The 26911-nt window shown below is 33.8% G+C and overlaps 1 protein-coding gene across 5 annotated transcripts in view; it reads right to left on the reverse strand.

Moving 5' to 3' along the window:
* Window positions 1–26911, reverse strand: part of LOC131554333 (cGMP-dependent 3',5'-cyclic phosphodiesterase) — a 185552-nt gene that overhangs the window by 18181 nt on the left and 140460 nt on the right. For all 5 annotated transcript variants that reach the window (XM_058799610.1, XM_058799614.1, XM_058799612.1 and 2 more), the window contains 13 exons: window positions 22511–22620; window positions 19900–19955; window positions 17579–17638; window positions 13790–13937; window positions 11960–12012; window positions 8585–8659; window positions 7653–7694; window positions 7086–7154; window positions 6704–6834; window positions 4077–4188; window positions 3176–3215; window positions 1783–1846; window positions 1412–1493 (listed from right to left, as the gene is read on the reverse strand). In XM_058799610.1, the coding sequence (XP_058655593.1) occupies window positions 1412–1493; window positions 1783–1846; window positions 3176–3215; window positions 4077–4188; window positions 6704–6834; window positions 7086–7154; window positions 7653–7694; window positions 8585–8659; window positions 11960–12012; window positions 13790–13937; window positions 17579–17638; window positions 19900–19955; window positions 22511–22620 (1042 nt within the window). The remainder of the gene's footprint in view (window positions 1–1411; window positions 1494–1782; window positions 1847–3175; window positions 3216–4076; window positions 4189–6703; window positions 6835–7085; window positions 7155–7652; window positions 7695–8584; window positions 8660–11959; window positions 12013–13789; window positions 13938–17578; window positions 17639–19899; window positions 19956–22510; window positions 22621–26911) is intronic.

Here is a 26911-nt window from a genome sequence, read left to right on the forward strand (position 1 = left end):
GTGTGTGTGTGTGAGAGAGAGACATAGAGAGTGTGTGTGTGAGAGAGAGAGAGACATAGAGTGTGTGTGAGAGAGAGAGAGACATAGAGAGTGTGTGTGTGTGAGAGAGAGAGACATAGAGAGTGTGTGTGAGAGAGAGAGAGAGAGAGAGAGAGAGACATAGAGAGTGTGTGTGAGAGAGAGAGAGAGAGAGAGAGACATAGAGAGTGAGAGTGAGAGTGTGAGATTTCTTCTTTTTTTTTTTTACTTCATTTTATTACAATACAATGTACAAAACGCCCCCCAAAAAATCAACCATCCATCTTGCACAAGCCTAAATTAGCTCAGCAGAAAAGAGAAACACAGCTCTTCTTCCACTACTTAATTTACATATTAATTTATGACAATAGAAATCAATTAAAATCCTAGATTTTACAAGTTTAGATAAGTTTAGAGTGAGAGAGAGAGAGAGGTCAAAGCTAAACACATTTATTCAGCTCTCAACACTGAAAAAAAAGAAAGATCATAATTTTAATGGTAAAACACTAAAATTTCTATGGTAAAAATCTGTTAATTGGTTAACAGTAAAATTCTTTACTGCAAATTTAAATTCGAAACCTAAAATGTTACTACTGTATTTTTTCCACTAATTCTGGCAACTAAAGCCAACATTCATACCATAAATCTTTTTTGTTTGTTTTTCTGTTCTGTTCTGGGGGGGTTTTCAGTAACAAATGGGGACATTTTTTGAAAATGTCCAATTAAAAAAAAATTGAATTCTAATTAAACTAACCTGAATCAATTTGAACTAAACTGATCTGAATAATAACAGTAGAGCTAAATCTGTTTCACAACTGGTGAATTTTATTTAATATTTGTATTATTATATTTTATGTTTATTTTTAAGAGCTTTTATGAAAAGCACTTTAAGATTTTATATATATATATATATATATATATACACATACACACATTTATTAAAGAACTGTAACATTCACAAATCACAAGTTTCCCTCAGTCTAAATCCATTATTTCTCTTTTTGTTATGCCCCCGCCCAACCTTTTTTAATATTAGTTTTTATTTGTTTGCTTTTTAATCACTTTTATGAAAAATGCTCTGAATTAACAGTGTATGAAAAAACTTGTATGTCCCCAAATGGAGGTTTTGTGTTTTTTTTTTAAGGATGAATAATTTTTTTTTCGTCGTCGTTGTTGTTGTAATCAAACTAAGCTGAATCAACACTGCACTAAGCTGTGCTGAATAATGACACTATTATTTTCTTTATAGCTGCTTTACAGCTGAATCCTCTTTATAATTGTTGAATTTTACATTAACACTTTTTTTTTTCCTGTTTATTACTGTGAAGCTGCTTTAAAATGATCTGTATTGTAAAACATGACAAATTTGTACACAAGCACACATTTATCGTACCTCGTCATCGTTCACGACTCCTCCATCGAACACTTTGGCCACGAGCTCATGACTGAAGTGATCCAACAGGAACACAGAACAGCTGAGAGAAAGACAGAAAATACACAACTCAACAAACCCGTAATATCTGTGTTTCAGCTCTGTCCGCATTAGACTTGTAAATATTTAGAGCCTGCTGTGTGTGTGTGTGTGTGTGTGTGTGTGTGTGTGTGTGTTTGATTAAATGTTACAATATTTGATTGGAGTTAATTGATATTTATGAGCCGCTGCTCTTGTCAAGCTAACAGTCTGGAATTGGTTTGGACGAAACCCAAAACTATCAAACCCATAAAGCGTGTGTGTGTGTGTGTGTGTGTGTGTGTGTGTCTCACATCTCAGCGTTGCTCAGGTTTCTGGCCTCGATGATGATCTCCTGCAGTAATACAGACACATCATCTGGACGAGAGACGGAGAGAAGGACGTTACACAGCCAATCAAAACGCTTTGTTTCTCATTAAAGCTGCAAAACTCTGAGTTGCATTTTCATTCACATCCAAACACGCCTGTAAACCTTCTTTAACGTCGACATGCTTTAATGAAACAGCTTTTGATTTCTGTTATGTGACTGGAATCTGTTTATGAGTCTATTGAATATTATTGCTGTAACCTTTATTGGTAAACATTTACAGTGAGTTTACACTTTAATGCATTAACTAACTTTAACAATGTGCCGCACTATTTATTAATATTTGTAAACATTAGTTAATAAAAACAACTGTTAGCTTATGTCAGCTCAGGTCTATTCAATAATATTAACAATTTAATATTATACACTGAAAAAAAATGATTCATTTAATTTACTAAATTTATTTTTAAGGTAAGTGGTTGCAATCAATTTATTTTAGCTACATTTAAATAAACAAATTTAGTTGACTAACTTTCAACATTTTTATTTTTTATATTTTTTTTATACATGTAGCTAAAATAAATAGTTTGCAACCACTTACTTAGTATAATAAATAGTTTGCAACCAAGTATCTTTTTTTTTCAGTGTATTATACAACTATATTACACATCTTTTGAATTTAACTTTGTATTAGTGAATCTTAAAATTAAGAATTGACAAAATTATCCAAGATTAATAAATGCTTTAGATGTATTTTTCATTGTTAATTGTCAATGTTAACTAATGCAGTGCAATTTAATTAATTTCTTTTAATTTCAGTGCAATGCAATGAAATTCAATTGAATTCAATGCAATTAAAATCAATTCCATTTATTTCAATGCAATGCTATTCCATTTAATTCAATACCATGCAATTCAATGCAATTAAATTCAAGGCTGTTTATTAATTCAATTCACTTAATTTGAATGCAATGCATTTACGTATATATGGTTTATGTATATATAGTAATCATGTAGCAAGTTTACTTTTAAAATAATAACTTTAACAGCTATTAATAAACGTTATTAATCTAAGATTAGTAAATGCTTCTTTTCATTGTTAGTTTACGCAAACTCGTGCAGTTAACTCATGTTAGATTTAATAAAGATGCATCACCTAAAACAGCAGCCTGAAACAAACTACAGATAACGGACTACTAATTAACATTAACCAGCATCATACAGCCTTCATGACATCAGTAAAAATGATAATTGTTTCAGAGCTGGAGAAATCTATTAAACACTGAAGAAAGATTATGAAAAGACACGTTTTTCTTTGTAACAGCGTCATTGGTGAATCATTACGATGGAACATGAATTACGATGCGTTCATGACTCACCGAGGTGCGTGAAGAGGTTTTTAGCCACTTGCAGCAGAGCCTGAGGAACAATACGACAAATAAGAGTCAGAAAACAACCGTGTGTGTGTTAAAGGGTCAGGGCAGTATGTGCTATTCCTGGTGCATTGTGGGATTTCACAGCACTCTGGATACTGTGAGACTCCCAGAGCTGTCCATGTAGAGTCCATCACTCTCTCTCACTCATTCTCTCAGTTTAGTTCATTTCAGTTCAGTTCAATTCAATTGAATGCAATGAAATGCAATGGAGTTCTATTAAAATAGTTGATGGTAGCCATTGAATTACAGTGGCGGCACAAATTATTAGAGCATTAAAAAATGGTTTAAAGTCAGTTATTTCTATCTTTTGCTGTAGTGTGTCAGGAGGAAATATCAGTTTATATTTCCAAACATTAATTTGGCCATTAATTGTAATTATCCAGTGAGATTTTTGAGATCTGGTCATCATCATCTGTCTGGAATGACATGAAGAAACAGAACAAACTGAGACTAAATCCAGAAGAAACCTCCTGCGAAGCTCCTGAGAAACTGCTCAAGTGCAGCGAGGACAAAAGCTGCTTTAAACACAAAGCATGCTCACAACAAATGTTGATTTCATTTAGTTAACTGATAAAGAAAATCTATTTACGACATTATTTTCGACAGCATTTTTACACAAGTGCCTAAAACTTTTAACAGGAGCTTTCTTGAAGCGTCTTGTACATAGCATTTTTTCCATACCATGGAAGTCAATGGCTACCGTCAACTGTTTGGTTACCAACATTCTTCAAAATATCTTCTTTCATGCTCTGAAGGAGAAAGAAACTCATACCGGTTTGGAACGACATGAGGGTGAATAAATGATGACAGGTGTACTTTTTAAGTCAGTTTCTCGTCTTCTCACCTGACACTCGAACTTGAGTTTCTGCTCTTTCTGGAAGGCCAGTGTGCTGGTGAGAACCGTCGACGTGTAACAGAAACAGTGCTGGATCACATGCTCATCCGCCTCCATGTACCTCAAAACACAACAAATACAAACACCATATTAATGCACCATACTAATACTAAATCAGCAGCCAGCTCAAAAGGACAAACTAAATATTACATGTGACCACAAAACCAGTCATAAAGGTCAGTTTTTCTAAATTGAGATTTATACATCATCTGAAAGCTTTCCATTGATGTATGGTTTGTTGGACAATATTTGTCTGAGATACAACTATTTGAAAATCTGGAATCTGAGGGTGCAAAAAAATTAAAATACTGAGAAAATCACCTTTAAAGTTGTTCAAATGAAGTTCTTAGCAATGCATATAACTAATCAAAAATTAAGATTTTATATATTTACGGTAGGAAATTTACAAAATATCTTCATGGAACATGATCTTTACTTAATATCCTAATGATTTTTGGCATAAAAGAGAAATGTATCATTTTGACCCATACAATGTATTGTTGGCTATTGCTACAAATATAGCTGTGCTGCTTATGACTGCTTCTGTGCTGCAGGGACACATTTAAGCTGTGTTATTTTACATTTTACAAGAGATCAGTGTTATTTTAGCATCATTGATGATCTACTGTTGGAATTTTTGTTAATATTTTGAATTAGTTTTTATTTTTATATTTTGTTTTAAGTTAATCTAAATGAAAATGAGAAAGGTTTACTTGGCAACAAGCTGAAATAAATGTGTTTATAAAGTTGTATATATATATTTTTTATTATTTATTTTCATACACAAAATCAAGTTTTATATTTTATTTCAGTTTAATTTTTTTTTTTTATCTCAAGCAACAATTTCTTTGGTTTTAATTTGGTTTTGGTTGACTATAATAACATAAGGAAATCACCTTTATTTTTATAGCACTTTATACAATACAGCTTCACGGTAATAAACAGAAAATTAACAGAATCAATGATGCAAATAGTGCAAATATAGTATACATAATAGTCTATCTCTTCAAAGAACATGGGATTTGTGCTTTTTGCTTTAAACACAATAATGGGACACCAAATTAAGTTCATTATTCTAGCTCTGTTTGTGCATTATATTAAAGAATTGATCTAAACAGGAGAGATATTTGAACAGAAATAATAAACAATAACAATCATTGAACAAATAACCTATTTTTCTTTCACAGATCAGTAACTTTGAGCCGCTGGCGAATCGGACCCATCTGACTAACTACAGAAAACCATTCATCAAAAGTCTGTGAAACACGAAAACACAATTTAACAAAATAAAGAATTATGATTATTGAATAATATACCAGCTACACACAAACCACAGCGTATGACATATGAAAAGAAAGAGAGAACAAAACGAGAGATGAAAGAGATGAAACAGAGAGAAGCTCAATATCGAATATCAAATGGTCAGATCTGGCCGTGATGAATTTAATTTCCTTTATCTCTATGCGAGACGCCACGCTTCAGTCCAGACGTCAGGACACGAGAAAGAGCGGCTCAAAACACGACCATCTGATCTGATCTGATCGGTGCTTTAATCTCCATCTTCATTAAACCATCAGTTTCAGATTCAGACGCTTTCTTCTTATATACACTACCAGTCACAAGTCAAAATCATTAGGATTGTTTTTTGGAAAAAGTGGAATCCACAATACACTACAGTTCAAAAAGCTTTTATTCAGCAAAGATGCGTTTAAGGACGAGTTCAGCCAAAAATGAATATTTTCTGTAAATGTGCTCGTCCTCAGTTCATCCGAGATGTAGATGAGTGTGTTTCTTCATCAGGTTTGTAGAAATGTGTCTCTGCATCAGTGTCTCAGCAATGGATGCTCTGCAGTGAATGGGTGCCGTCAGAATGAGAGTCTGATAAAAACATCACAATAATCCACAGCACTCCAGTCCATCAGTTAACATCTGGAGAAGACAAAAGCTGAAACATCCAGCATTAAGACGTTTTTTAACTAAAATATGAGTCTATAATCCATTATTACACTTCCTGCAGTGAAGAAGTGCATCTGCTGTTGTCTCTCGCATCAAAATCCAGCCACATATTTGTTTAGAGCTGTTTTGATCTGTGCAGATTTCTCTCCTGATTCAGACCAGAACACTTTTTCACTGGAGGAAGCGTTATTATGGATTATAAACTCTGTGGTATTTTAGTTATAAATGTCTTAATGCTGGATGTGTTTCAGCTTTTGTCTTCTCCAGATGTTAACTGATGGACTGGAGTGCTGTGGATTATTGTGATGTTTTTATCAGACTCTCATTCTGACGGCACCCATTCACTGCAGAGCATCCATTGCTGAGACACTGATGCAGAGACACATTTCTACAAACCTGTTTCCACAAAAAATGAACTGTTTTCAACATTGATAATAATCAATGCAAATCAGTATATTAGAATGATTTCTGAAGATCATGTGACACTGAAGACTGCAGTAATGATGCTGAAAATACAGCTGCGCATCACAGAAATAAATTACAGTTTAACAGATATTCACATAGAAAACAGACCTTTTAAATTGTAATAATATTTCACTATTTTTAATGTCATCACACACCTCTGTCCACCCAGTTTGTTGAAGGTACACGCTAGCGCCACCACCTGTCCAGTGGCTTGACTGATTACAGGAACGCAAAGCATCGAGTTCGGCTCGAACCCCAACAAACTGCTCAATAACCCGCGTTCCTCCTGTAGAGACACACAGACAACATTCAATCCGTCATACGGGGACATCAACATGTGTGTGTTTGATCATGATTAAAGGGAAGGATAGTGACAGTTTCTGTTCCAGCTGAACTCATTTAACACAGATCATCTGTCTGTCTGTCTGTGGTGATAATTAGCTGGTTTTAGAGAGCTGTCAGCTGGGAATGAATGAAAAAGCTCCATTATTATCCGCAGCTGTGTGTGTGTGTGTGTGTGTGTGTGTGTGTACTGACCTGGCTGACGTCCTGCAGTGTAATGGATTTCTTTGTCTCCACCACCTGCCCAAAGCGACCGAACATAAGCTGTATAAAGAGAGAGAGAAGGTTATTTGCTGCTGAGAAACAATATTTCACACACACACACACACACACACACGTTTTTGTGAAAAGTGGGGACTCTCCATAGGCGTAATGGTTTTTATACTGTACTTACTGTATGTGCTATTGTCCTACACCAACCCTACACCTAAACCTACCCCTTACAGGAGACTTTCTGCTATTTCAGATTTTCAATACACTCCATTCTGTGTGATTTATAAGCGTTTTGAAAAGTGGGGACATGGAGTAATGTCCTGAAAGTCACCTTCACTTTGTAATACCTGCCATACCCTCGTCATTACACACGTCCTCATTTGTCACAAAAACGCGCACACACACACACACACACACACACACACACACACACACGCACATTGCATTGCATTCATGGTATTAGTTTAATTTGATTCAGACCTGTGAGCTTGGAGATGCTGTTTGAGTTACAGAAACACACACAAATAACAACAGAGAAGAAAAACTTACAGGAAAACTGATTTCCTCTTCCAAAACTTTATCTCCGACAACCTGCAGAGAAAATACACTGTATGAGTGTGTGTCTCTCTCTCTGTGTGTGTGTGTGTGTGTGTGTGTGCATGGCAAATGTCAAAAAGTTTTTTATTTATCACATAGTGAATCAGCAGTGATTTTTTCATGCCATTTTACCTGTGCATCTGGAAAACTTAAACTAAAGTAGAAAAAAAGTTTATGCTCACCAGTGCTGCATTTATTTGACCAAAAACAGAGTAAAAATACTGATATATTTTTAGAATGTATAATAACTGTTTTCTATGTGAATCTATGTTAAACTGTAATTTATTTCTGTGATGCGCAGCTGTATTTTCAGCATTATTACTGCAGTCTTCAGTGTCACATGATCTTCAGAAATCATTCTAATATGCTGATTTACTGCTCAACAAATATTTCTGATTATTATCAATGTTGAAAACAGTCGTGCCGCACAATATTTTTGTGGAAACTGTGATATATTTTATTTTTCAGGATTCACAGATGAATAAAAAGTTCAAAAGAACAGCATTTATCTGAAATAGAAATCTACTGCAGCATTATAAATGTATTTACCGTCACTTTTGGTCAATTTAATACATCTCTGATGAACAAAATTTTTTTTATTAAGCCTGAAAAAAATGTTTTCAACATTGATAATAATCAGAAATGTTTCTTGAGCAGCAAATCAGCATATTAGAATGATTTCTGAAGATCATGTGAGCATGCTGAAAATACAGCTGCGCATCATAGAAATAAATTACAGTTTAACAGATATTCACATAAAAACAATTATTTTAAATTGTAATAATATTTCACAATTTTTACTGTATTTGCTATCAAATAAATGCAGCCTCAGTGAGCAGAAAAGACTCTTTCAGAAACAATATAAATATATTTGAGAGTGTCACCTGACAGAAGAGTTGGTGATTGTCTTCAGAGACCAGCAGTAAACAGCAGCACTGCGACTGAGTTTCTGTCTGCAACTGAAACACAAATTCACACACATCAATGCTTATAATAACTAGAAAAATATATACTGATTATAAAAATAAGATTTTCTATGATTTATAAAGATTTTATTCATTTTCATCACATTTCTAGGCAATTATTATTTTAAACCATTTTCAATATTCCTTAAAAATGATGATAAATTGCATTAAATTCTTCCCTCTGATTTAATGCATTTGCTTTTCTGTCCATCCAGATGTTGTGGATCACAGAATGACTAACGGCACACTAACTCCAGCAAACAAAACCAGCACAGAAACGACAGTAAACTGCAGGAAGATCTGACCGCGAGATATTAAATTAGACACAAACGCAAACCAAACGAAACGCAGACGGCTGTTTGGCCTCTTTACCTTCTGGAGTGATTTATTTGGAGAGGCGACAGACAACATTCATTTTTCAAACCAGCAATTCGTAAAATGTTTTCTCTTAATTCAGACTGAACGGCGTAATGTAATCATATCATTTCAGGGATTATTGCATTCTGGAGATGAAATTGTGTTCGGCAATAACGCAGAAAGGGGTTACGACTCAAACATCTGTGTGTAAGTCAAGTGTATGTCATGAATGTCATTTATGCATGACACAACAATCACATAAAAAAATAAAATAAAATAAAATAAAAAACAAACAAACAAGCAGTTTAATAAAATAAAATAAAATACAATACAAAAACAGGCGGTTTAATAAATTAAAATTAAATAAACAACTGCTTCAATAAACTCACGAGTTCTGTTCAGTTCAATAAGACTGTTATTAATAAAAATACAAAAACAGGCATTTGATTAAATAAAATAAAAAATATCAAATAAAACACAAAAAAGGGGGTTTGATAAAAATGAAATAACGAAAACGAAACAAGAAAATTAAAATAAAGGCTTGATACAGCTGTTTTTCCATCATGTGATATTAATTAGGAGGTCAATATTTAAATATCACAAAGTCAATAAAAAAAAAAAATCTTGTTTTAGATAAATATAAAAAAATAAAAAACATATAAAGTGCAACAATGGCCACAAATAATACATGTGTAAATAACACTGGCATAAATATGTAGTACACAGTCTTGTCTAGGTTATATATTTAAAAATATTGATAAATATTATTATTGATGTATTGATCAAACAAACTGATTTGATGATGTATTTTAATTTTAAAACAGTTGTTTTGAATGTATTTGATAATGTGATTCACAGATGGGTTAGAAACGTTGAAAACAAAGACAAAAACAGAGATGGCGTGTGTGTGTGTGTGTGTGTCCTTTCCTTGCTACAATTGAATTGAAACAATCTGAATAAATACAGATAAGCTTATTATGCAAATGATCCTTCAGGCACTGACCTGTACAACACAAATCACACACACACACACACACACACACACACACACACACACTTTCATTTCCGTAACAGCAAGCAGCAATAAACATTATGACCTGTAAGTGAACATAAATCAGCCGTCCTGCTCCAAACGACACAACAAACTCATCTGCTGATCTGACTGCATTTAGATTTGTACCTTCTTCTGATTGTACATTGACTTCTGTTGTTTTTATACCAAGATAATGATAGTTTGTCCCCTAAATGTCACAGAAAGCACAATTACAGCTAACAAAAATATATTCTGCTATATTTTTGCTAAAATTGCCATTACATTATGCAAATGTTATTTCTGAATGTTCTCCGAACATTTTAAACGGTTTAAAATGTTTTCCTCATTTACTGGAGTGAGATTTTTGTGTGTTCATGTATGAGGAAGTTAAATAAAATGTTATTTATACATAACACAACAAAAACATAAATAAAATTAAAAATAAACAAAAAATACATTTATTTTTTAAATAAAATTTTAAAAAGAAAAATTATGAAATAGTGTTTGGCAATAATACAGAAAGTAGTCATAACTCTAGCGTGTACAGCAATTACAGCTCATTAATGTCATTTATCCATGACACAAAAATAAAATAAAATAAAATGTGGGAACGTTACTTTTGTATTTTCTTTGAGCGTTCTGAAACAATAGACGAACATGTTTCAGAAAAAAATTGGAAAATGCTTTTTAATATAAATAATGTTTTTAAGCTAACATTTTAAGAACATTATTAAAGACCAGATAACTTTGAATGAATGTTCCATTAATGTTACTGGAAGAACGTTTAGCTGTGCTGTCTTCACATGCTGTCTATATAGGCAGCTCACTAGGTTTGGAAACAGAGCCGTCTTCTGTAAAACAATTCATTCTGTTCCCTCTCAACACAAAGTCTAACGGCACTAAATAGAAGTTTGTGTGTGTGTGTGTGTTTGACTTGTGACTGAGGTTAATTGTTTCGCGAGCTTGTTTCTTTGCCTAGTTGTAATTGAATGAGAGTCCAGAGGGACTGTAGATCAGTGACCTTCACGAGGAGCTGCAGGCGTCTCAATAACACTCTTATCAGAATCTCAGCCGTAAATAAAAGCCAGTCGACCTTCCTCATTCATAAACACACAGGACTCTCGCTGCAATAAACGAGGAAAACAGATCTGCTCTGCTGTTCTCTGTATTTCAGCACAGGTGTGTTTGCTGGAGTATTCACACAGAGATCGGTCATTAGTCAGGTGGCTATACAGCATTTGACCGATGGATTTACAAAAATCATTTCAAGTTAAGAATAGTTTCAACATTGCATCAGGTACTGATGAACACATTCATTTTTATTTGAATTTATTATTTTACCATGTATTACTTTGGAAGGTGTTTGTCCTTCAAACACATTAGAATGCACAAATTCACCAACTTTTTTTGTCATCTGATCCTCTTTCACCTAATATATTTATATATGAAGTACCCCTGAGATTTTCAAATAAATATTTTAATAAAGAAGTATGTTCAGGGTTCTCTGACATTGGTTATGGTCACATGACATGCAGGTAAACAAACAAAATATTTCATGTGTTTTATTTCGATTCATTTTAAAATGATTTGTTTTAACATTTTTTATGATTTCATGACTTATTAACTTTTCATTAAATTCATAAACCCCTTGCAGTGTTTTCTCAAACACAGTTTGACATAATGTCATGGTTAATGCACTTCATGTCGTTAGTAACAACCAATACAAGATTATTCTATTTAAATCAGTGATAAAGTAATCCAAAAGTAGTCTGATTACATAACCTAAAATGTATAATGTAATGGATTACGTCACTAACTACAATTTTTGTCATGTAATTTGGAATCTGTAACGGATTACAATTTGTAAGTAATCTACCCAGCTCTGGCTATTAGTCTGTACTTACATAATTGATGACTTTGAGCTGCAGGGAGACGGCGTCCAGATCATACAGCTCACCTGTCAATCACACACTTACACTGAGTGAGTTTTTACATTACATTGTCACATAGACAACCCATGCTCATTCGAAATACATGCCTCTAAATGCATTTCTGCAACATCGTTATTACGTACCTTACTGCACATTTCGTGGCAGTTTCAAAGTGAAATGTCCAGTGAGAGGAGCTAAAATGCGGGTTCAATACATGACCCTAACACATTTTTGTTATGTTGAAATAGGTATGTATTAGGGATGGCCGATAACACTTATTTTGTTTTCGAAACGATACCGATACTTTTAAAGACCAGTATCGTCTATATCGATATCAATACCGATACCAATACCAATACTTTTAAAGACCAGTATCATCGATACCGATACTTTTAATGACCAGTATCATCAGTATCGATACTGATACCCATAGCGATACCGATACCAATACTTTTAAAGACCAGTATCATCGATACCGATACTTTTAACAATCATTATTGTCAATATCGATACCGATAACCATACTGATACCAATACCAATACTTTTAAAGACCAGTATCATCGATACCGATACTTTTAATGACCAGTATCATCAGTATCGATACCGATACCCATAGCGATAACGATACCGATACTTTTAACCACCAGTATCGTCAATGTCGCTATCAATTCCAATACTTCTAAACAGAACTTTTAAATTATGAAATTTATTTAATTATTAAATTACTAAGAGTAAAATGGGTAATGATACCCACTTAACTTTATATTTGAAACACATTTTAACATTCAATATGCCTTAATTGCAACTTATTAGGTTATATTTTTGTTTACACATGATTAAAATATGTTTACTGTAGTGATAACCATGGACATCTACAAATACTAAAGTCACTTTAGTAAAACCATGGTTCATTTTCATTAGGGACTGTCAGTGACAGGCTGTTGCATGCATAAAATACAACCTTTTTATTCTGACAGTGTATGATTTATACTAACATTACATGATCAATATTAACTTTTAACGTTCAATTTAAATAAACGTAATTGCACAAATGATGTAAGCTACAATTTAAATTAGTTTATTGTGAAATAACTCGAACATATATAATATATAAAATATAATCCTCTGATAAGCATTGTTCTGGGCTGCCGTTCCCAAAAGCATCAGTGCTTTCTTATGATACTTTTGGGAAACGCAGCTCTGTTTGAATGCACTGTCAGAAGTGAGTGAATGCTCTCTGTGATTGAAACAGTTTCAATACAAAATGATTCACTAACATAGGTTATTCGTCCAATTCAATGCATATTTTACGCATTCAATTTATAATTTGTTTTTTACTTTGGTCAGTCGTGTGGCTGTTTTTATATGTGCTATATAAATAAATTGAACTTGAACTTTGTTGAACCGTAGTTTCACAGGGTTGGAAAACTGTATATGGAGGGCAGCATTCAAAAGTATCAGTTTTCAAATCTTGCAGCATGTTAAAATTGTTTTGAATTCATAACATAATATTCCTCAAGTAATTATGCGAAAATTAAGCTTTATTAATCGAAACTGTGGACCTGAAAATCATATTTTGTGTGAAAGGGAATAAAAGTTTTAGTGTTCATTTCAACTGGAAACTGCAGCGATTCGTAGGTATAGGTACGTTTTTTGAGTGTCGCAGGAATGTAGGTAGAGGCATGTATTTCAATGAGCCTATGTTGCACATAGAATATCAAATGTTTTTATTTCAGAGCTCTTTAATGCTACAGTAACACAGGTGTGTGTGTGTTGTGTATTTGTGTGTGTGTGTTTCTCACCACACAGCCGTAGGATCTTGCGGTCGAGCTCTCTGTAGTCCTCCGCCTGTGCGCTGGCTTTGGGCTCCGATGGTGCATTGTGGGATTGAGTGTGTGGCTGTTTGGAGCATCTCTGAATGTCTCGGACTCGCTTACAGGCCACGGTGAGCTGGCAACACACACACACACACACACACAAAATATAAACAGCGTTACTTGCATTCTGACATTCACAGGTAGTAATGTTTATCTAGAAAGTGTAAATCTATGTAAAATCACAGCCATGCTGATATAGAGTGATATCACACGGCTGCGAGTGTGATATTGCATTTATACAACAATTCAATGGCACAAGTGTGTAAATAAATAAGAAACAACCATTGAGTGTCTTATAAAACATTCTGTGTGCAGAACTACTTTCTTCTACCATGGATTTAAATCTCAAGCTGACAGTTTAATATGAAGGTATTTAGTTCTCTCCTTAAATATGAAGAGCTCAAACAACAGATTAATGAGTGACTCCAAACTTCACAAAAACCTTATGGATGTAATTATAATATATACTGTAAGTCAGTCATTGAAGTGAGATGCTGTTTTTGTCCATTCTGAGGAAGATTCATTCACTTGTTTGTACACAGAGACATAATTGACTTTTCTTTCTGTTTTAAAGATGTTTTTTTTTTTTTTTGATTGTTTGATTACTTGAAAAACAAATATAGTAAAATATAACCAAATTAGCTTTTGGTTCCTGCTTGCTAAATTTCACACATAACTACATTTCATTTTCATATCTCAGTCCTTTGATCTGTAAAGACAGGAATGGAATCTCAATCCCTTTTTCTGATCTTCACATCTATTTTCATAAAAGGCCAAATAACTCTGGCCGCTTCTAAATGGCCTTCAGATTTAGATCTGTTTTATTTCCTCTCTGTCGTGTTCGAGATGTTTTCTGATGACATACACACACTTTAGTGAACACTACAAGGACAAACGCAGCTAATGAAGGACGGCAGGCTTTCATTCCTCTGCTTCTGTTCCTCCGGCTCACAGAAACACTTCAGACGTTTAATTAACAGAAGGACACTGCGGCGCAGTTCAACGACACGACACCAGACTGGATATAACAACATCTAAAGAGTGTTATTCACATGCCACTGGATTGACCAATCACAGGACAGGATCATCAGTTTACATTATACAATACAGCAGAATATTACATTAGAAACACACTGATCATCTATTCAACATGTGACTGTAGTGAAATATATTGTTTCTGATTATAAATCTGATGTTTCTTTCTCTTTGCTTTCATTCATGTTGTCAATCTGGTCATAAGATGCTTTTAAAGCATCTGATGTAAAATATAATTAAAAATTAAAAATGAATTATATATATATACACACACACACACACATATATATATATGTGTGTGTGTGTGTTTATTAAGCAAATACATAATTATATAAAATTTTGTGAATCTTATTCTTTTGGATAAATGAATGAATGAATGAATGAATCATTTCACTAGGAAGCAAATCTTATTTTAGGAAAATTAATAAAAGAAAAAAATACAAACAATATTGAAACATATTGTTTCTGTTTATAAATCTCTGAAGCTTCTTTCTCTTAGCTTTTATTTGCTATGTGTTTGTTCTCTTGATTTCGCTCTTATCATAAGATGTTTTTAAAGAGTCTGATATAAAATAAAATAAGAATAAAAATTAAGAAAATAAATAATAAATAAATATATTTTTAAAAAGTATTTTACAGTAGTAACAATAACTGTGATGTTATAGTAAATTTAAGTAAGGGAGAAAGTGAATCTTTTTTTGGGGGGGGGGGGGGATAAAAATAATTAAAAATAATAACAATAAATAAATAATTTACACTAGGAACAATAACTGGCACTATGGCAAATCTGTAATGGAGAGAGAGATAATTTTATTCTTTGGGAAAGAATAAAATTAATTTTGTTGTATTATTGTAAAATGATTCTGTAAGGTAGAGAGAGCTAATGTTATTTTAGGGAAAAAATAAAATAAAAAATCACTAAAATATATTGAAATGTTTTGTTTCTGCTTATAAATCTCTGAAGCTTCTTTGTCTTTGATTTCATTGGCGATTTGTTTGCTCTCTTGTTTTTGCTCTCGTCGTGAGATGCTTTTAAAGCGTCTGATGTTAAATTGCTTCTCTAATCAACAGTATCAAAGCTCTGTGGAGTGTGTGTGTGTGTGTGTGTGTGTTCTGATGATGATGATGATGATGGTATGATGAAAGCTTTTGGACTCTTATCACCTCAAATAAAACCTGAGAGAAGGAGGCGGTTTGGCTTTTGACTCGCCGAGAGAAACATGAGGATAAAAGAGCTCTTACTGAGAAATATACTACAGTAAGAAGGCCTGAGATAATATGTTCTTATGGATATGTTCACCCCGGGGATGAAGATCTGTTTGTGTTACATTTATTTATTTATTTACTTTATTCTTGGTTTCATCTCTGCTTTGATTTACTGGTTTGTTCTTCAGGTGAACAGGCCTTAAACTGGGTTATTATGGTGCAAAAAAAAAAAAAAGAAATTTAAGAAAAGCTTTTGAAGGAGATTGTCATATTAATTCATTATTATACTGTAGTAACAATAACTGTGGTACTATGGTAAATGTCTATAAGGTAGTGAGAGTAAATCTTATTCCTTGGGAAAAAATAAATAAAATATATATATTTATTAAAAAAAAGAAATAAAAAGTAAAAATGATAATTTTTCAATCATCATAATAACTAGCTCTACAGTAAATTTCTGCAAGGGAGCTAATTGTATTCTTTGGGAAAAATAAATAAAGAAAATAAGATATCAATAAAAAAAATGTGAACACAATAAAATACAAAAATAAAAATATTTTACAGCACTAGCAATAACTGGTACTATGGTCATTTGTTTATGACAAAGAGAGATAATCTTAAAAAAATTATTATAAAAAATAAACCAAAATATAATAACAAAAACTAAATATAAAAATTGGAAAAAGACAACAACCAGCAAATAAAGTATATTTACATAAGGGAAATTATTTTATCATATTTTATTTTATTGGAGAAAAATAAATGAATAAATATAAAATAATAAAAATAAACATTAAAAATAATAAATAAATAAAAAATAATTTTAAAGTAGTAAGAATAACTGGGGTACTATAGTAAATTTCAGTAAGAAAAAGTGAGCTAATCTTATTCTTCGGGGAACAATAAAAAAATAAATAAAAATTGTGTGTGTGTTTGTGTGTGCGCGTGCATGTGTGTGTGTGTGTGTGTGTGTGTGCGCACGTTTTTGTGACAAACGAGGACATAAATTTGTCACCTGTTAATGACAGGTATTACAAGGAGAAGGTGTCTTTTCAGAGTGTGTGTGTGCTTGTGTGTGTGCGCGTTTTTGTGAAAAGTCAGGACATAAATGTGTATAATGACGAGGGTATGGCAGGTATTACAAGCTGAAGGTGACTTTCAGGACATTGACCCATGTCCCCACTTTTCAAAACGCTTATAAATCACACAGAATGGAGTGTATTGAAAATCTGAAATAGCAGACAGTTTCCTGTAAGGGGTAGGTTTAGGTGTAGGGTTGGTGTAGAGCAATAGTACATACAGTAAGTACAGTATAAAAACCATTACGCCTATGGAGAGTCCCCGTAAACCACTAAAACAAACAAGTGTGTGTGTGTGTGTGTGTGTGTGTGTGAGAGAGAGTGAGTGAGTGAGTGAGTGTGTGTGTGAGTGTGTGTGTGTGTGTGTGTGTGTGTGCGCATGTCTGTGTCTTACATGTTTCTCCAGGATGTTGAGGTTTTGTTCATCTTGTTCTGTCAGCAGTTTACAGCAGAGCTGTTGAGAGAGTGACAGACACCACGAGTCAAAGAAATCACACAATTCATTACATCCTTCAGCAAAAGACCTGCTCTATTTCTGCCAGCACTCTCTCTCTCTCTCTCTCTCTCTCCATCTGGGGAAACGCTCCATTTGCTTTAGGGGTCACACTGTCACCTTTGACCCCGCGTCCGTCTGCAAGAGTCCCAGAGAGACACTCGACACACACATTTCCCACGAGACAGTACTGATCTAATAGAGCGGATACTGAAACACTGAAATGAAGTCAACTGCAGCTCTGATCCACATACTAGAGAGCGTTTGCTGTCTTTAATGCAGGAAACGAATACTTTCATTCATCAGTGATGCACTAAATTAATGAAAAGTGACAGTAAAGACATTTATAATGTTACAAAAGATTTCTATTTCAAATTAATGCTGTTCTTTTGAACTTTCTGTTCATCTGTGAATCCTGAAAAATAAAATATATCACAGTTTCCACAAAAATATTGTGCAGCACGACTGTTTTCAACATTGATAATAATCAGAAATGTTTCTCGAGCAGCAAATCAGCATATTAGAATGATTTCTGAAGGATCACGTGACACTATTTTTATAGTATTTTGATCAAATGAATGCAGGCTTTGTGAGCAGAGAGACTTTTTTGAAAAAAAAAATCATACTGCCCCCAAACTTTTAAGGGAAGTAAACCTGGTAAGTGACTAATTTTACGTGAAAAATTATGCATTTTATAAATGACTATAATATCTAAACATTTCAGCAAATAAATATTATATATGTTTTATTGATTCAACATGTAAATATTTGGAGTTTGACAAAAATTGTTTAGAAATGTATGATTGAATGCAGCGTTTTTTTTTTTTTGTTATTAACTAAAACCATTTTTGTTACTTAAAATAAAATTAAAAATTAAAATTAAACTTATCCAGCTTGTTGGCAAGCAAACATTTATTAATTTAGTTTAGTGTAAATTGAAGTACTAAAATAACTAAAAATAAATACTATATAGATATAATAATAAAAATATAAAATCTAATAAAAATGAAAAAAAAAAAAAAATACTGAAAATTCACTTAAAACCTAATTAAAAATATAAACAAAATCTATAACTTGTAAGATAACACTGCTTGAAGGTGTAAAATTTGATGCAAAAGCTCTTCTTTGATGTTGGCAGTGCTTTAAACGATTGAAGAGATTTAATACAGAAACTGCGTCTCTAAATCACCCTCCTGAAGATCTCCGCTCCTGAACCGTCCGCTCTGCAAACACTCAAACATCGGCCGCCACTCTTTACATGCGAAGCACAAGCACAGGTCAAGTGTGCAACACGACGCTCGGAGTTCAAACTACTTCACATTCGACCCCAATTTTTGCTTCTGCAATTTTGAAGCGCAGCCAATGATTGCAAGACAATTTGCACAATGTGTCATTATGGGCAAAACAACAAAATAGACAAGACTATTGTTGCCTTTCACTATTTTCATGCTATCTTCTACTTTCCAACTTGCTAAGACTCTCAAGAATCCATAACTAAAACCATTTTCGTTACTTAAAATAAAATTTAAAAAAAAATGTTTAATTCTACTTACCTGGCTTATTGGCAACATTTCTTATTTCTGTTAAGTGTAAATTGAAGTACTAAAACTAAAATAAATACTATATAGACGTAATAAAAAAATATTTTAAAAAACTAATAAAAATGACAAAAAAAGACTAAAAACTAGTGCTGTGCAACGATTAATCACGATTAAAAGTGCATCCAACACAAAATTTGTTTATATAATATATGTGTGTGTACTGTGTATATTTATTATGTATATATAAATACACACACACACATACAGTATATATTTTGAAAATATTTACATGTATATATTTATATTATATATAAATAAGACTGTCTAGAATCTCTAAACACGTCCTTGATGCGATCCGCTCCGTCACAATCGTTTCTTTTATGACGCGTCACGGCCACAGCAATAAAGCGTCTCCCCTGCACTCAAAAATCTCATAAAATCATAAAGTTTTATTACTCAATTAGAAATAAAACACTTTAATTGGACTAATGCCGCCTGTAAAACCGCTACATTAGGCAGCTCGTTAAAAATAACGAGCTATAACGAATTTCGGATGATTCAAAGAGAGGAATCGCACGACATTCACTAATTCATTGGTTCAGAGGTGAGAGAGAGAGAGAGAGAGAGAGATCACAGGCATCATTACAGCACTATTGTGTGTGAAATTACAGCAAAACTTACCAAAATCAGAGAGATCACCTTCCCTTCATCACCGTCCACCAGAGGAATGATGAGCGCTGAAAACACAGAGAGAAAAAAGAGAGATGAATCACTGCAACTTAAAGCACAATTCACCCAAAAATGAAGATTTGCTGTAACTTTACTCATTCTCAGGCCATCTAAGATGTAGGTGACTTTTGTTCTACAGTAGGGCATTAAAGAAGACAATTACAGTGTTTTTCAGCTGCTTCCACACAGAATCTTTCCTTGTCACACAGTTTCTGAAAGCTGTCACTCAAACAGCAGAAGCACACACCAGATCTACAAAACCAGACACTGATTCTCAGCCTTTGACTCAATGTTTTCAATTTCAGAAAACACTTTTTGCAAAACACAACACACAGTTCTCTATGTAACGCACACAAATCTAACAGGAATTAATATTATGGCAAAGGTGTTTGCAAATGTTTGCTTTTGAGATGTGTTTGTGATATTTTTGAATGCAGTGCTTCATTTTGCAAGAGATGCATTTTGTGTGCAATTCTTGGATTTGTGCGTAAAGTTTAAAAAAAAGGTTTTGAAAATGTGTGAAAGCAGCTGAAAAAAACTGTAAGCTGAAACTGTGCTCATTGGTGATTCATATAATGCAAGTCAATGGCTACCGTCACTTTGAGAGTCAAAAAAGCACATACGAGCAACACAAAATGAATCCCTGTGGCTCCTGATGATATATATAAAGGTCTTATGAAGCGAAACGATCAGTCTGTGCAAGAAACTAAACATTATTTACAACATTATTACCTGTAATCCAGAGCCTCAGGAAACGGGGAACTATGATTCTTTATCTGCGAACTGATTCTTTCAGAGAGTTTGATTCAGTGAACTGGTTCAGTGATGTCATTTACAATTCTATTATTAAAGCACCCAAAAATTGCAGATGTTTTACATGTCTAAAGTGTGTAAAGTGAATAAACTCGTCTTCATCATCTCAGCTTTTTACATAAACCTTGAGAAACTATAAAAACATTAATTTCTCCTTGCAGAGACCTCAATATATCATGAGGAGTCATGGGTATTAATGTTGTGTTGCCAGATATGCATTTTTAACTCTCAAAGTGCCGGTAGCCATTGACTTGCATTATATGAATCACCAAGCACCATAGTTTCAGCTAAAATCTTCTTTACTGTTCTACTGACGAAAAAAAAAAAGTCACCTACATCTTAGATGATCTGACGATGAGTAAATTAACAGCAAATTCTCTTCATTTTGGGTGAACTGTCTCTTTAAAAGAAACAAATCTATATTTTATGTATATATTGATATACTATATACACATACACATATATTTATTTATATATATGTAATGTGATGTGACCAAACAAATAATACAAATATATATGTTAAAAAATTTAAGAATTAAATACATTCTTTTGCAAGCACACACACTCATGAACTCTCTCTCTCACACACACACACACACACTCGGTTTCTTAATGTTTGCTGTCTAAGATTCTCACGGCTGTATTGTTACTCTGGTAAAAATAGTACTACATAGCGATAGTCACCATGGGAACGAGGAAAGAGAAAGCGAGAGCGAGAGGTTGATGGAAAACTAGGAAAATCTGATGAAAGTGGGCTAAAAGTTCAGCAGTGTAAATGAAAATTTCTCACTCTTTAAAACTTCACACAAACACACACACACACACACTCTCTCTCTCTCACACACACACACACACACACACACACTCACACACACACACACACACACACACACACACACACACACACACACACACACACACACACACACTCTCTCTCTCACACACACACACACACACACACACACACACACACACACACACACACACACACACACACACACACACTCTCTCACACACACACACACACACACACACACACTCTCTCTCTCACACACACACACACACACACACTCTCTCTCACACACACACACACTCTCTCTCTCTCTCACACACACACACACACACACACACTCTCTCACACACACACACACACACACACACTCTCTCTCTCTCACACACACACACACACACACACACACACACTCATGTTCGTTTTGTGAAAAGTGGGGACTCTCCATAGGCGTAATGGTTTTTATACTGTACTTACTGTATGTGCTATTGTCCTACACCAACCCTACACCTAAACCTACCCCTTACAGGAGACTGTGCATTTCAACTTTCCCCAAAAAAACCTCATTCTGAGTGATTTATAAGCGTTTTGAAAAGTGGGGACATGGGTCAATGTCCTGAGATGCCACCTTCACCTTGTAATACCTGCCATACCCTCGTCATTATACACATCTATGTCCTGACTTTTCACAAAAACACACACACACACACACACACACACTCTCTCACACACACACACACACACACACACACACACACTCTCTCTCACACACACACACACACACACACACACACACACACTCTCTCTCACACACACACACACACACACACACACACACACACACACACTCTCTCTCACACACACACACACACACACACACACATTCTCTCTCTCTCTCACACACACACACACACACACACACACACACATTCTCTCTCTCTCTCACACACACACACACACCTTGTTTGTGGGCTGGTAGTGGTGTGCTCAGCGAGCCGCTCTGTTTCTGATGGAGTTCTGCTGAAGGCAGGCCGGAGCACTGGAGTCTCTTTTGCTGCTTCACCGCGTCTCTGAAACACAAACATGAACAAACTCTGAGAAATCACTTCACGCCGGTAAACAGAGCCGCGCAGCCGCTGTGAAATCTGACTTTATTCATCTTAATGAATAAACACTTAATCACACAGCAGCACAGCATCAGCTACCACATTAAATACACTAAAATCACACAAGCAGCCTGTCCACACACACTCCTGCTCTTCTGCAGTATCTACAGCATTTCTGTGTGATCTACATACAAAACAGATCACACCCTATCCCACAATGCAACGTTCTCAACTTCATCTTTCATTTACAGTGCAACAAATGAACCAGCCACAATCACTTTCTTGCCTCGCTATTTAATCAAACATTAAGACGTTTACACACAAAACTAGACTGAAATGCAATACAGCATTATAACATACAAAATCATAATGCACTGAACAATGCATTAGCTTCATATTTTTAGCATATACTTTAATTACATTTTAATAAACAGAAGAGAAACATATTTATCATGCACAAAAACAATTAAAAAAATTAAATATATTTTATAAATAAACTATTTATTTATAATATATTTGAATATAAGAAAGGAAATAATTTTTATTATTATTATTATTATTATTGGTAACACTTTATAATAATTTACCATTAAATTACAACATTAAATAACAATGATACATTTGTTACAGTATTCATTCAAATATAACTGCTACAATTGTTAGTTCGGATTAATTAAATATTATTCACAAATACAACTTTTGATTTTAATAATGTATTAGAAAATGTTTTTAACATTAATTAAATGATCAACTAAAATGAGTATGTTTCATTGTTAGTTCATGTTAAGTAATGTAGTTAAGTACGCAACCTTATAGTAAAGTAGATAAAAATCATAAATTTATGTTTATTTATTTGGCATGCACTTTCATCGACAACGACTTAAAAGTAGCAATACAAGCAATATATCATAAAAAAAAAAAAATTAAAAATAACTAGTGCAGTCAAACGATTAATCGCATCCAAAGTTCTTGTTTACATAATATATGTGTGTGTACATATATATATACATAATAAATATACACAGTACACACACATATACTATGTAAACAAAAACTTTTATTTTGGATGCGATTAATCGTGATTAATCGTTTGACAGCACTAAAAATAACATAACATAACATACATTTATTTATATTTTTAATTTTTAATGTGCATTTGTATTGTAATTTTTAATGTGTATTTGTGCAGTTCAAAATTAGTACAATCAATGTAAAATAACTATAATGTAAATTGAGCAAATTAGCATAAACAACTAAAATAATACAAAAACGATCACTTTTAAAAAAATTTACTTGACATCCACATATTTTACAATAAAACTAATACAAAAAAATTAGTAAAACTACTGAACTGAAAGCATTTTTGGTAACACTTTACAATAAGGTTCATTAGTTAACAACATTAGTAAACATGAACTAAGAACGAACAATACTTCTACAGCATTTATTAATCTTAGTTAATGTTAATTTCAGCATTTACTAATGCATTATTAAAATCACAAGTTGTGTTTGTTAACATTAGTTAATGCACTGTGAACTAACATGAATAAACAATGAACAACTGTATTGTCATTAACTAGTATAAACAAAGTTTAATAAATACTGTAATAAATGCACTGTTCATTGTTTGTTCGTGTTAGTTAATACATTAACTAATGTTAACAAATGACACCTTATTGTAAAGTGTTACCGCATTTTTATTTAACATTTATTTTTCTACAAACATTTTATCAATTAAATGGTATGCAGAGACTTGTGTGAGCAAAATAGTTTTATGAAACATAGTGAATCTATTTGAATCAGGTCACTGAAATAAACGACTGTGACCTGAAAATGTGTTTTTTGTTGCTATTTTTATGTAGAAATGAGCTCCTCACTGTAAAAGCTGCTTTATTTCCCTGCGCAGTTCACCAGTATTTGACTCTGTTACCATCTCTGCAGGGAATTAAAGAACATCAGTGAGAAAGAATCAGTAAAAGAGGCAAAGTTTGATCTGTTCCACTTTAAAAGGCTTTTACAAAGAAACGCTGACGGTATCCCATCATGCACTGCTGCTTTACAGCCAGAGCCATTCAGCTGGAGAAAACCAATTTACACCCTGTCTGTGTGCATCTCTCTCTCTCTCTGGCCTCGACCTGAAGTTTGTGTGGAGAAGCTGAAGGTCCAGAAGTCTGATTACTGACCAGACGCTTCTGAAGAGCTTTTTCACTCGTGGAGAGAGAAGAGAGCCGCTTTCCTCCGTCCGTTTGAAGTCTCATAAAGGTGTGTAATGTCTAGTCTTACAATCAAAGCTCTCCAGTTTCACATCAAACGAGACGGAGCCGCAGAAAACCCCGTAAACACAAGACGGAACAAACACTGTGCTGCTTTGTGTCATGAAGTGTTACTTGGGTTATTATTGTTAAATAAAATGAGAACTATAAAAAAAGTAAAATAAAAAATAAATGAAATATGAATACAAATGGACTAATACTATTCAAAATAATTCTGCTAAATGACATAGAAATAAAATGAAACTTAACTATTATTTAACATTATTAGCTAAGTATTTAGAATTGTTAAATGAAATAAAATGTTCAGATATTGTTATGGTTATGGTACTGTGCTGGAGCACGCAGGGATACAAGACAGGCAGGAACACACGGAGCACTCAGTGACGTACAACACCGGACATTAGACTCAGGGACAATAATCAAACTAAACGAGATAATAACCAAACACATCTGGACACAAATGAACCAATAATGAAATGCCTTTAATTGAAAATTGAGTGTTTAATCTTATCATTATACATTACTGACACTCTATCCTCTAATTTGATACTGTTAAGTGCTTTGACACAATCTGTATTGTTAAAGCGCTATATAAATAAAGGTGACTTGACAATAATGAAACTAAACGAGAACAGGAAACAGGAAACAGGAAACTCCAAATATGGGCACAAGAGGGAGGGAAACAAGACAAAACACAACACACCTGACAAATATGTCAAAATAAAATAAAATAAAATAATGGATGCTTTTAACCATTATTTAAACACTTTAAATGTAAATGAGAAATTATGCCTTCGCAACTAAGTGAAACACTAATTAGTATCTGGAAACTAATAAAATCTAAGACTGAACTTAAACTGAAATACAGTATACTATGATAAAGCGCTTTTTTTTTTTAAGTAATAAAAATTACAAAAGCAGAGCACAATTACTAAAAAATAAAAAGTGAAATGAATATGTATTATATACAGTATATATATATATATATACACACACACACACACACACACAAAATATATATATATAATATTTCCATGTGTGTGTGTACAGGTTTATATATCCTGGTGGGAACTTATACCTGAATACACACAGACTCATGGGGACTCGTGTCACGATGGGGACCTAAATTGAGGTCCTCATGGGTAAACAAGCTAATAAATCACACAGAATGAGTTTGTTTTTTGGTTTTTTTGAGAAAGTAAAAATGCCTGTAGTCTCCTGTAAGGGGTAGGTTTAGGTGTAGAATATACGGTCTGTACAGTATAAAAACCATTACGCCTATGGAGAGTCCCCACAAGGATAGCTGACCAGACGTGTGTGTGTGTGTGTGTGTGTGTAAAATACAATTAAAGAGTTAAATCACAAATAAAAGAAACTTAACTTGAAAAACACACACACACACACACACACTTGGCCAAAGAATAAATCTTTCTCCTTCAGTAACGAATAGTTTTGTACTGCACAGTGAACAGCGTGTGTGTGTGTGTGTGTGTGTGTGTGTGTGTGTGTGTGTGCGTGTGTAACAATCTGTCATCACAACTGTCCTCTTGGTCTGCAGAAGGGTGGAAAGTTTTCCAGATTTCCGGAACATTCTCCGGGAGAAGAGAAAGAATCAGAGAGAGAGAGAGAGACAGACGGATGACAGTTTTCTCACCCACACAGCAAACTAAAGTCCTGCGTCACATCAGTTCCCATGACAACATGGATATGTAGTGTGATTGGACACTGGACACACACACACACACACACACACACACGTTCACTATCTGAATGTGGACACTGAGTAGCAGAGATGAACTGGAAACTCACAAGCAATTGACCTATCGGTAAGCCCCGCCCCCCTTAGTTACTGTTGCTCCCTCGGACAAACAAACGGAGTTGCTCACTGTCTTACACTGACAGCTGCAGTGAAAACCATGTCTCACGATGTTTTTGCACAATTTTGGACACAGAAGGCCACCAAATGGGAATTAAATATTCCA

Source organism: Onychostoma macrolepis, chromosome 15 (assembly GCF_012432095.1).
Source record: "Onychostoma macrolepis isolate SWU-2019 chromosome 15, ASM1243209v1, whole genome shotgun sequence".
Classification (NCBI taxonomy): domain Eukaryota; kingdom Metazoa; phylum Chordata; class Actinopteri; order Cypriniformes; family Cyprinidae; genus Onychostoma; species Onychostoma macrolepis.